Source organism: Somniosus microcephalus, chromosome 31, assembly GCF_052327205.1.
Source record: "Somniosus microcephalus isolate GS21.2 chromosome 31, FLI_Smic_1.0, whole genome shotgun sequence".
Classification (NCBI taxonomy): Eukaryota; Metazoa; Chordata; class Chondrichthyes; order Squaliformes; family Somniosidae; genus Somniosus; species Somniosus microcephalus.
Window position 1 is genome coordinate 5,440,900 of NC_141017.1, and position 11,439 is coordinate 5,452,338.

Consider the following 11,439-nt stretch of genomic DNA (forward strand, 5'->3'; position numbering starts at 1 on the left):
AATTGCCCTCGCAACACGGGGCTCCCCAGCTAGTATATATATAAACAGAAACATGTTATAGATTCAGTCTCTGAGGAGGCCTCCTATCTCGACTAGGATAACGTCTTTCTCTAGTCGGTCTCGGTGTAGGCGGCGGTACTTCTGTCACCCCTTCATTGCTGGACGCATCGGTGTCTGATGGCACATCCTGTGCCGTGGAGATCACTGGAGTGCTGAACTCCTCGCAATCCTGAGCCCTCTGTAACGACGAGCTGGGCCGTGATTCCGCTGTAACAATGTGCTGAGACGTTTGAGGTAGTGAATCAGTTGGGTTTCTGGACTCCACAAGTTGATCAGCATGTCGTCTGATTATGCCTTCCCCTGTCTCAACTGTGTACATCAAGGGTCCCTGGTGGGCCTTTATCGTACCAGACTGCCACTTTTCATTCCGATAATCACGGGCCAACACTTGCTGCCCCACCTCGAAGCTCCGTGTCTGTCTGTCAGGAGCCCTACGAAATACTCGGTTTTCCACATCTCTCCGAATGTTTGGTCTGAGCAATTCAAGGCGAGACCTTAACCTTCTATTAAAGAACATGACGGCGGGGGCCTGGTTGGTCACCGTATGTGCAGCATTACGGTATGCGAATAGGAAGTTGTCCACCTTGTGTTGTAGTGGCAACCTTTCCTCCCCCATCGCCTTGATGGCCTTTTTAAAAGTCTGTACAAAGCGCTCTGCCAGCCCATTTGTAGCCGGATGATATGGTGCGGACGTATAATGTCGCACTCCATTCCTTTTTAGGAATGCTTGAAATTCTTCTGCCACAAATTGTGGCCCATTGTCCGAACAGACTTGCTCGGGCACCCCGTTTCGGGCAAAAATGGTCCTTAAGACTGTGACCGTCTTTTCGGCTGTCGTTGATGACATCTTTATGACCTCCGGCCATTTTGAATGGGCGTCCACTACAATAAGGAACATCGCATCCAGGAAGGGGCCAGCGAAGTCCACGTGGATCCTTTGCCATGGCGTTGAGGGCCACTCAAGGCCTGGCACCCTTGGCACGCTTTTGCTACTTCCTCAATGTCCCTGTCAATGCCGGGCCACCAGACGTAGGCTCTGGCGCGGCTTTTCATTTTGACACCCCCCAGATGACCTTCGTGTAAGTCCTGCAACACTTTATGTTGTAATTTTTGAGGGACGACCACCCTGGCTCCGCACATCAATGTGCCCCGGCATACGGACAACTGGTCCTTCCTTGCCGAAAAGGCCGGCAATGATGCGTCACCCTGCGCCGGCCAGCCTTTCACGGTTAACTCGTAAACCCTTGCCAATGTCGGGTCGTTTCGTGTTTCCCGCTCGATACATTGGCTGGTGATGGGCAAGTGTTCCATAACAGCCGTATGATATATTTCCACGGGGTCCTGTACTATCTCTTCGATCTCGGCAGGCAAGGGTAGCCGCGACAGGCCATCCGCATTGCCATGCTGTTTGGTACCCTTATATTCGATAAGGTACTGGTGTGCTCCTAACAACAGTGACCATCTCTGTAGCCTTTGGGCCGTCATCAGGGGCACCCCTTTTGTTGGATTAAATATCGACACCAACGGTTGATGATCCGTCAGTAGTGTGAAACGTTGCCCATGCAGGTAGTGGTGGAATTTTTTTACACCCCACACCAGACTGAGGGCCTCCCTGTCGATTTGCGCATAGTTTCTTTCGGCTGTAGTTAACGACCTTGAGGCAAATGCTATTGGCCTCTCCGTCCCGTTGGGAAATTTGTGTGACAACACTGCCCCTATGCCGTACGGGGAGGCGTCACATGCCAACCTCATTGGCATTTTTGGGTCAAAGTGTGCGAGCACTTCCTTTGATGTAATGAGTTGTTTACCCTTTTTAAAAGCAGCCTCACACGCTTCGTCCCAATTCCAGGAGACTCCCTTTTGCAGCAATGAATTTAGTGGATGTAAAATGGACGATAAGTTCGGGAGGAACTTATGGTAATAGTTTATAAGGCCTAAGAATGATCGTAACTGAGATACATTCTCAGGGGGCGGGGCCTTCACTGCTGCCTCTCACTACTGCCTCGATCTTTTCCGGGGACTTATGCAGGCCTTCCTTATCTATAATGTGACCACAGTATGAGATACGTTCCTGGAAAAACTCACATTTCTGCTTGTTCGCCCTGAGTCCGTATTGTTGCAACCGCAGAAGTACTCGCTCCAGGTTAGCGAGGTGGTCGTTATCCGTTTGTCCTGTCACCAGGATGTCATCCAGGTAGCACTGCGTTCCTGGAATGCCCTGTAGGACCGGTTTCATGGTCCTCTGCCATATTGCCGGGGCGGACGCCACACCAAATACCAGGCGATTGTACTGGTACAATCCCTTGTGTGTGTTAATCGTTAGGAGCTTTTTCGAGTCCTGTTCCACCTCCATCTGTAAATAAGCTTGACAAAGGTCAATCTTCGTAAAGTGTCTACCCCCAGCTAACGATGCGAATATGTCCTCTATCCGCGGCAGCGGATACTGTACCGTGTGCAGGACTGGGTTAAATGTTATCTTAAAATCCCCGCAAATGCGAACCTTCTTTGGTTCCCCCGGTGTGTTATTTGCAGATTTCTTTATAACTGGGACGATGGGCGTGGCCCACTCACTCCACTCAATCTTTGTAAGGACACCTGCACTCTCTAAGGCATCCAGTTCTGCTTCCACAGCTGGCTGAATGGCATAAGGCACCGGTCTGGCCTTACAAAACTTGGGGTTTGCGTCTTGAGCAATAGTTATTTTTGCTCTAATGTCCTTTAAGGTCCCCAGCCCTTGTTGGAACACCTCTGGCGTTTTTGCCAATATTTTTGACAGCCTGCTTGTAATGGTTGTATCATCCTTTGTGGTCTCTACTTTTAACTCATGTATCGACTTCCAGTCGAAATGGATTTTTCTTATCCATTCCCTACCCAAAAGTGGTGGTCCACCGTTTGGTAGGATGTATAAATAAAGTCCTGGCACTTTCCTGCCGTTGTATTTAACTGTTACTTGCATTTTTCCCTTCGGGTAAACTTTTTGTCCCGTATATGTTTTTAATTTGATTTCGGTATCCTTTAAGGGAATGCGTTTGAACAGCCTGTTATAATCTTGTTCATTAATTACTGATAGGGCTGAACCCGTGTCCAGCTCCATATTAACTTCGACGCCTGCTACCTTCATTTTAACCCACATTGTGCTGTGGTCCTCCGTTTTGTCTACACCATATAACTTGAGACATCCCAGACCTTTAGGCTCTGCTTTTGTGCCTTCCTGTGACTCGTCTGAGCTACTGTCAGATATCTTATGTATTTTTGTCCTTGCCTTGGTGCTGCTCAGACTGCCCCCACTATTGGGTTTCGTACCCGACCGACAAACTTTCGCTATATGCCCCTTTTTTCCACACTGCCGGCATATTTTATCACGAAACCAACAATTACTTTAGTCGTGGGCGGTTTTGCCACAACGGTAGCATTTACCTTTGTGAAATGTCACCTCATGGGTGTCATAGCAGGTTGTGTTTTGTCGCATTTGAGCAGCACCCTGTGCTGCTGCTTCTTGGGCAGATGCTATTTCAATCGCCTGATCTAGGCTGAGCTGTTTCTTGGCTAGCAACCGTTTTCGTGTACTGTCATTTAACATGCCACAGACAAGTCTGTCTCTGATCGCGTCCGCCAACATGGCTCCAAACTGGCAATGTTTGGACAACCTTCTGAGCTCAGCTAAATAGGCTGCCTGCGACTCATCATTCCTTTGGTCGCGTCTGTAGAAGCGGTACCTTTCCGCTATAAATGGTGGCTTAGGGTTTAAATGTACCTTTAACGTATCAACAATTTGGGCATACGTTTTGTCTGCTGGCTTTTCTGGAGTAAGAAGATTCCTCAGCAGACCGTATGTTTTTGCCCCCATACAATTTAATAAGGTTGCTACCTTTTTGTCATCTTCCACCTTGTTTACTATGCAATAAAGTTCATGCCTTTCGATATAGGCATCCCACTCTTCTGTGTCCTCAAGAAATGCTGACAACCAACCTTCCTTAGACATTTTAAACTGCTGAAGAGCTTTTCCCGCCTTTCTCCACTAGATGGCGTTTTTTAATTTTTTTATTTTAAACTGCTGAAGAGAAAAAAAAAACTTTTCTCCTTTGGCCACTAGATGGCCTTTTTCCCGCCTTTTCTCCCTCTGCTGTCAACGACCTCTCTCCAGCTTCGTTATTTTTGGCCCTTGCAGCTCCCGTTATTGCCACCGCCGCTATTAACAAAGACCTTCCCCTCTCGTGGCTTGCTAGTCCTCGTGGCTCCGTTTGTTCCCCAGATCGCCTGCCCGTTCTGGCCCTTGCAGCTCCCGTTCCCCGGGAAGGATTTCAGTTTACCTGGCCCTGGGTGGACTTTTGCCCCGTGGCTGGAGCGCCCGTTCAGCCTCTTCTCTCAGCTGCTGCAGCCTCCGCTGGAACCCTCTCTCTCTCGCTCCGTTGCTGCCGCTCCTCCCGAACCCAGAGTGCTGGGCGGCCTCCTTCGGTCGACGCTGGACTCTGCAGGCTGGCTGGTAAGAAACCTCTCTCCTTCTCTCTCCGTACTGCTGCCGTTCCTTTGTTGCACCATGTACTGGTGAGTTCGAACCTTACTCGTCGCCAGTGTAAAGTATGTGTCTATACTTGATATACCTATCAATTCATCCAATGAAAAGCGACGAGTTAAGAAAGTAACTATAGGTTTTTATTGGCTAAATAACAGAGCCCACCCTCGTGGGTGATCGGATACAACAAGGAGGAATGCCAGCCAGTCGACTACCTTTATACCTGGGCAGGTAGGTGGAGTCATGGGCGGAGTCAGCAGTGGTCAGCCCAGGTATAGCAGCGTGACAAGAGGCGACCTCGTATAGTGATACAACAGTGTGAACACTGATAACCATAGAGTAACGATATAATAGTGATAACTATAGTGTAACGATAGTGAACGATAAAAGTGGTTTACCACATTCACCCCTTGTTTAGATTTGAGTCCGGCGGGGTGAAGTGTACTACCAGTTCTGGTATGTCAGTCTGTCCGGAGGCCTCGTAAGCCTTTCTGATCGTCGCAGCGGCGGTGTTGCATTATCCGGTGTTAATGCTGGTGTCTGCGTGGTCGGCGAAGGCTCGTGGGGTTCCGGCATGCCGTCTACCTGGTCTGGAATTGGGGGGGTGGTGGGGGGGTGAAGGTGGTGTCTCCAGAGTGCCCGAGGGTGCGAGGTCTCGTAAGGAAACTGTGTCCTCCCGCCCGTCTGGGTATGCCACATAGGCGTACTGGGGGTTGGCGTGCAGGAGGTCCACCCTCTCGACCAGGGGGTCCGTTTTATGGGCCCTCACGTGCTTTCGCAGCAAGACGGGCCCCGGAGAGGTCAGCCAGGTTGGTAGCGTGGTTCCCGTAGTCGACTTCCTGGGGAAAGCAAACATTCGTTCATGGGGGGTGGCGTTGATGGCAGTGCAAAGTAGTGACCGGGTGGAATGCAGCGCTGCTGGGAGGACTTCCTGCCAGCGGGAGGTTGGGAGGCCCTTAGACTTTAAGGCTAAGAGGACGGCCTTCCAGACAGTCGCGTTCTCTCTTTCTACCTGGCCGTTCCCTCGGGGGTTGTAGCTGGTGGTCCTGCTTGCAGCAATACCTCTCGCTAGTAGGAACTGACGGAGTTCCTCGCTCATGAAGGAGGAGCCCCGGTCACTATGTATATAGTTTGGGAACCCGAACAAGGCGAAGAGGTCGTTCAGGCATTTAATGACCGTGGTACTGGTCATGTCTGGGCAGGGGAAGGCAAAGGGGAAACGGGAGTACTCATCAACAATGTTGAGGAAGTACACATTACGGTCAGAGGACGGGAGGGGCCCCTTAAAGTCGATGCTCAGGCGCTCGAAGGGGCGGGTGGCCTTGATCAGGCTTGCTCTGTCCGGCCTAAAGAAGTGCGGTTTGCACTCGGCACAGGTCTGGCAGTTCCTGGTCATGGTCCTGACCTCCTCGATGGAGTAGGGCAGGTTGCGGGCCTTAATGAAGTGGTAAAGTCTGGTGACCCCGGGGTGGCAGAGGTCGTTGTGGAGGGTCTGAAGTCTATCACTTTGCGCGCTGGCGCATGTAATTCGTGACAGAGCATCGGGGGATTCGTTCAGCTTACCTGGCCGGTACAAGATATCATAATCGTAGGTGGAGAGCTCGATTCTCCACCTCAAGATCTTGTCATTCTTGATTTTGCCCCTCAGCTTGTTATTAAACATAAAAGCGACCGAACGTTGGTCGGTAAGGAGGGTAAATCGTTTGCCTGCCAGGTAGTGCCTCCAGCGTCGTACCGCCTCCACAATCGCCTGGGCCTCCTTCTCGACCGACGAGTGTCGGATCTCAGGGCCCTGTAGGGTCCTTGAGAAGAAGGCCACCGGTCTCCCCTCCTGGTTAAGGGTGGCGGCTAGGGCGAAGTCGGATGCATCGCTCTCGACTTGGAAGGGGATGGACTCATCCACTGCGTGCATAGTGGCCTTGGCAATGTCTCCCTTAATGAGGGAGAAGGCTGCGCACGCTTCCTCCGTAAGGGGGAAGGATGTGGACTTCATGAGGGGTCTGGCTTTGTCCGCATAATTGGGCACCCATTGGGCATAGTAGGCGAAGAGCCCCAGGGTTCTCTTCAGTGCCTTTGGACAGTGGGGGAGGGGTAACTCCATGAGGGGGCGCATTCTTTCGGGGTCGGGGCCGATGACTCCGTTCTCTACTACACAGCCGAGGATGGCAAGGCGCGAGGTGTTAAACACACATTTATCCTTATTGTAGGTGAGGTTCAGCCGTTGGGCCGTACGGAGGAATCTCTCCAGATTAACATCGTGGTCCTGCCGGTCGCGGCCGCAGATGGTGACGTTATCTAGATAGGGGAATGTGGCGTGCAGCCCGTTCTGGTCAACCATCCGGTCCATCTCCCTTTGGAAGACCGAAACCCCGTTGGTGACGCCGAAGGGAACCCTAAGGAAGTGGTAGAGGCGGCCGTTCGCCTCGAAGGCTGTATATTGGCGGTCCTCAGGGCGGATAGGGAGTTGGTGATAGGCCGACTTAAGGTCGATGGTGGAGAATACCCAGTACTGCGCAATCTGATTGACCATATCAGATATGCGGGGAAGGGGGTATGCGTCCAGCTGGGTGTACCTGTTTATGGTCTGGCTGTAGTCGATGACCAGGCGGTTTTTATTGCCGGTCTTAACGACCATGACCTGGGCACGCCAGGGGCTGGTGCTCCCCTCGATGATGCCCTCCTTCAGGAGACGCTGCACCTCAGAGCTAATGAAAGCTCTGTCCCCGGCGCTGTACCGCCTGCTCTTGGTTGCGACGGGTTTGCAGTCGGGGGTGAGGTTAGCGAACAGGGAAGGTGGCGGGACCTTGAGGGTGGATAGGCCGCAGGTGTTACGCGGTGGGCGGTTTAAAATCTGCTGGTTGTCGACTGTGAGTGGGGGGAGGGGTCCGCCGTATGCTAGCGTGACACTTTGGAGGTGGGATTGGAAGTCTAGGCCTAGTAGGACGGCAGCGCATAGCTGGGGCAGGACGAGGAGTTTAAAATTTTTATACTCCGTACCCTTAACTGACAGGGTCACAACACAGTAGCCGCTGATGTCTGTGGCGTGTGACCTCGATGCCATCGAGATCCGGTTGCGCGTTGGCAGGACAGGGAGGGAGTAGTGGCTCACCGTGTCTGGGTGGATGAAGCTCTCCGTGCTTCCGCTGTCGAACAGGCAGGTCGTGGCGTGGCCGTTTACTTTGATGTCCATCATCGACTAGGACAGGTGATGCGGGTGGGCCTGGTCCAGTGTGACGGAGGCTAGTGTATAGCTGAACGTGTTGTTGTAGTCTGCGGTTGAGGCGGTAGTCGGGTCTAGAGGCACAGTGGCGGTCGGGCGTGGTGGGTAAAATGGCGTCTCCCACGAGGTTGGACAAAATGGCAGAGAAGATGGCTGCCCCCATAACTCACATGAGGCACTGCTGGTGTCGGTTGCCTGTATCAAAGATGGCCGCCCCCATGACTCACATGTGGGGATGCTGGCCTCTGTTGCCTTGAAGGGAGATGGCCGCCCCCACAGCTCGCATGAGGCACTGCTGGCCTCTGATGATCCACTTTTGCAGGCCTTAGCGAAGTGGCCTTTCTTCATGCAGTTTGAGCAGGTAGAGTTCCTGGCTGGGCAGCGTGACCTCGGGTGTTTCGCCTGGCCGCAGAAGAAGCAGCCGGCGGCCCGATCGCGGGGGTCCGATGTCGGAGCCGGTACCGGGGGTGGCGGTCTCGATCGGGTCCGGGACGCCGACGCTGAGGTAGGTCCCAGGGGGGTTGCTGCGGGGGGTATCGCGGTCGGGGTCGGTCCCAAGTCCCAGGGTCGCGAGTTACAGTACCTTGAGTATGCCTCGAGGTCCCGATGGGCCACCTCTAGAGAGAGAGCGAGGGCTGCAGCTTTGTCCAGGTCGAGGTCCCTTGCTTCCAGTAGTCTTTGCCGTGAGTAGTCGGACCGCAGGCCTTTCACGAAGGCTTCGCGGACATTGTCTTCAGTATTTTCTGCCGCCGTTACCGCTTTAAAGTTACAGTCTCTGCCGAGTGCTTGTAGCACCCGTAAAAATTCCTCCACGGGCTCTCCTGGCTGTTGCGGGCGGGATCTTAGGAGGTGTCTGGCATACATGGAATTTACCGGGGTTTGGTACTGTCTTTTCAGCCGGTTGATGGCGTCCTCGTATGTTTTAAGGTCCCGGGTGAGTGCGAATACTTTAGGGCTCACTTGGGCGTTCAGAACTCTTAGCATGGATTTCTGAGTCACGCCAGATTCTCCCAGGTAGGCTTCGAAGCAGCTCAGCCAGTGTTCGAAGTCGAGGGCTGAGTTTGCTGCCTGTGGGTTTAGATCCAGGTACGGTGGTCTGAGGGCTCGCAGCCAGGCCGGCTGCTGTGGCTGTTGTAGCTGGGCGTCTGGCTGGTCGCTTGGCTGGTCGTTTGACTGCTCAGGTGTCGACATTTTAAAATTTAGCCAATAAAATTGATATACCTATCAATTCATCCAATGAAAAGCGACGAGTTAAGAAAGTAACTATAGGTTTTTATTGGCTAAATAACAGAGCCCACCCTCGTGGGTGATCGGATACAACAAGGAGGAATGCCAGCCAGTCGACTACCTATATACCTGGGCAGGTAGGTGGAGTCATGGGCGGAGTCAGCAGTGGTCAGCCCAGGTATAGCAGCGTGACAAGAGGCGACCTCGTATAGTGATACAACAGTGTGAACAGTGATAACCATAGAGTAATGATATAACAGTGATAACTATAGTGTAACGATAGTGAACGATAAAAGTGGTTTACCACAATACTTAATCCAAAAATGAAGAGACAGCTTGGAAGATTCAACGTAGGTCTTTATTAATACCAACAGGCGGGAACTGAGGGGAGATCAGTACCCACAGTACTATTTATACCCCTATGGCCAGGAGTGGTACTAAGGTATCACTACGCCCTACAAAGTAGTGCTGCCCTGGCCATAGGTTTAAAGTAACATACCTATTACATACACAACACCTTCTGTCCTATCAGATTCTATAATTCCATGACTGTGCCATTGAGGCAGATTTACTGTAAAATATGTGGCTTTGCTCTGCAAATTTCAGTGTCAGCATCGAGCACTCCCAGGGCAGGCACAGCACTCGTTAGATATAGTGCCGAGCTCCCGCTTAATAACAAAGTAACTCGAGGCTTTTCTGCTTGTGCCCGGATGGAAATTTCCCACATCCTGCGCCCTGAACAAGTTGATACAAGTTGTTCAGACGGGATTATGTTGCCAGCTGTCAGGATAGTTTGATTGCTGTTTTGAATGACTCAGTATAAACTCTGAGAACAGTTCCCGAATCACTCCAAAAGACTCTTTAAACCACAAGTGAGTTCATCTTTTTGACACTGCATCAGCACACACTGGGTTCTTGCTCCTAATAACATGTGTGTATGTGTGCCTTTACTGGAACAGTTTATTACTGAAATATAGACTGGCATTTATATCGTGCCTTTCACCAACTCAGGACGTCCCAAAGCGCTTTACAACTAATGAAGTGTAGTCACTGTTGTAATGTAGCAAACTTCGCAGTCAATATGCGCACAGCAAGCTCCCACAAACAGGAATGTGAGATGACCAGATCAACGGATTTTTAGTGATTTTTTTAGTGATGTGGGTTGAAGGATCAATATTGGCCACAGGACACCGGGGAGGACTCTCCTGCTCTTCTTCCAAAACTGGGCGTGGGATCTTTTACGTCCACCTCAGAGGGCAGAAGTGACATCAGTTTAATGTCTCATCTGAAAGAGGGCGCCTCTGGCAGTGCAGCACTCCCTCAGTACTGCCCCTCCAACAGTGCGGAGCTCCCTCAGTACTGCCCCTCCAACAGTGTGGCGCTCCCTCAGTACTGCCCCTGCAACAGTGCGGCGCTCCCTCAGTACTGCCCCTCCGACAGTGCAGCGCTCCCTCAGTACTGACCTGCCGACAGTGCGGCGCTCCCTCAGTACTGCCCCTCCGACAGTGCAGCGCTCCCTCAGTACTGCCCCTCCGACAGTGCAGCGCTCCCTCAGTACTGACCTGCCGACAGTGCGGTGTTCCCTCAGTACTGCCCCGCCGACAGTGCGGTGTTCCCTCAGTACTGCCCCGCCGACAGTGCAATGCTCCCTCAGTACTGCCCCTCCGACTGTGCAGTGCACCATCAGTACCGCCCTTCCAACAGTACTGACCCTCCCTCAGTACTGCCCCTCCAACAGTGCGGTGCTCCCTCAGTACTGCCCCTCCAACAGTGCGGTGCTCCCTCAGTACTGACCCTCCCACAGTGCAGCGCTCCCTCAGTACCGCCCCTCCAACAGTACTGACCCTCCCTCAGTACTGCCCCTCCGACTGTGCAGTGCACCATCAGTACCGCCCTTCCAACAGTGCAGCGCACCATCAGTACTGCCTTTCCAACAGTGCAGTGCTCCCTCAGTACTGCCCCTCCAACAGTGCAGCACTCCCTCAGTACCGCCCCTCCCACAGGGCAGCGCACCATCAGTACCACCCCTCCCACAGTGCAGCGCACCATCAGTACTACCCCTCCAACAGTGCGGCGCTCCCTCAGTACTGACCCTCCAACAGTGCGGCGCTCCCTCAGTACTGACCCTCCAACAGGGCAGCGCACCATCAGTACTGTTGTGTATGTAATATGTATGTCACTTTAAACCTATGGCCAGGGCAGCACTACTTTGTAGGGCGTAGTGATACCGTAGTACCACTCCTGGCCATAGGGGTATAAATAGTACTGTGGGTACTGATCTCCCCTCAGTTCCCGCCTGTGGGTATGAAGTAAAGACCTAAGTTAAACCCTTCCAAGCTGTCTCTTCCTTTTTTGTATCAAGTATATTCGCATACTTTACACTGGCGACTAGGAACGTTCGAACTCACCAGTACAAGGT

At 52.4% G+C, this 11,439-nt stretch overlaps 1 protein-coding gene across 1 annotated transcript in view; it reads left to right on the plus strand.

Annotated features, from left to right (window-relative positions):
- The window catches only part of LOC147097544 (uncharacterized), a 51,671-nt gene extending 40,466 nt beyond the window's left edge, over nucleotides 1-11,205 (plus strand). Inside the window, exons 4-5 of the mRNA XM_085971396.1 lie at nucleotides 10,395-10,596; nucleotides 11,090-11,205. Of these exons, the coding sequence (XP_085827522.1) occupies nucleotides 10,395-10,596; nucleotides 11,090-11,205 (318 nt within the window). The remainder of the gene's footprint in view (nucleotides 1-10,394; nucleotides 10,597-11,089) is intronic.
- The last annotated feature ends 234 nt before the right edge of the window (nucleotides 11,206-11,439 follow it).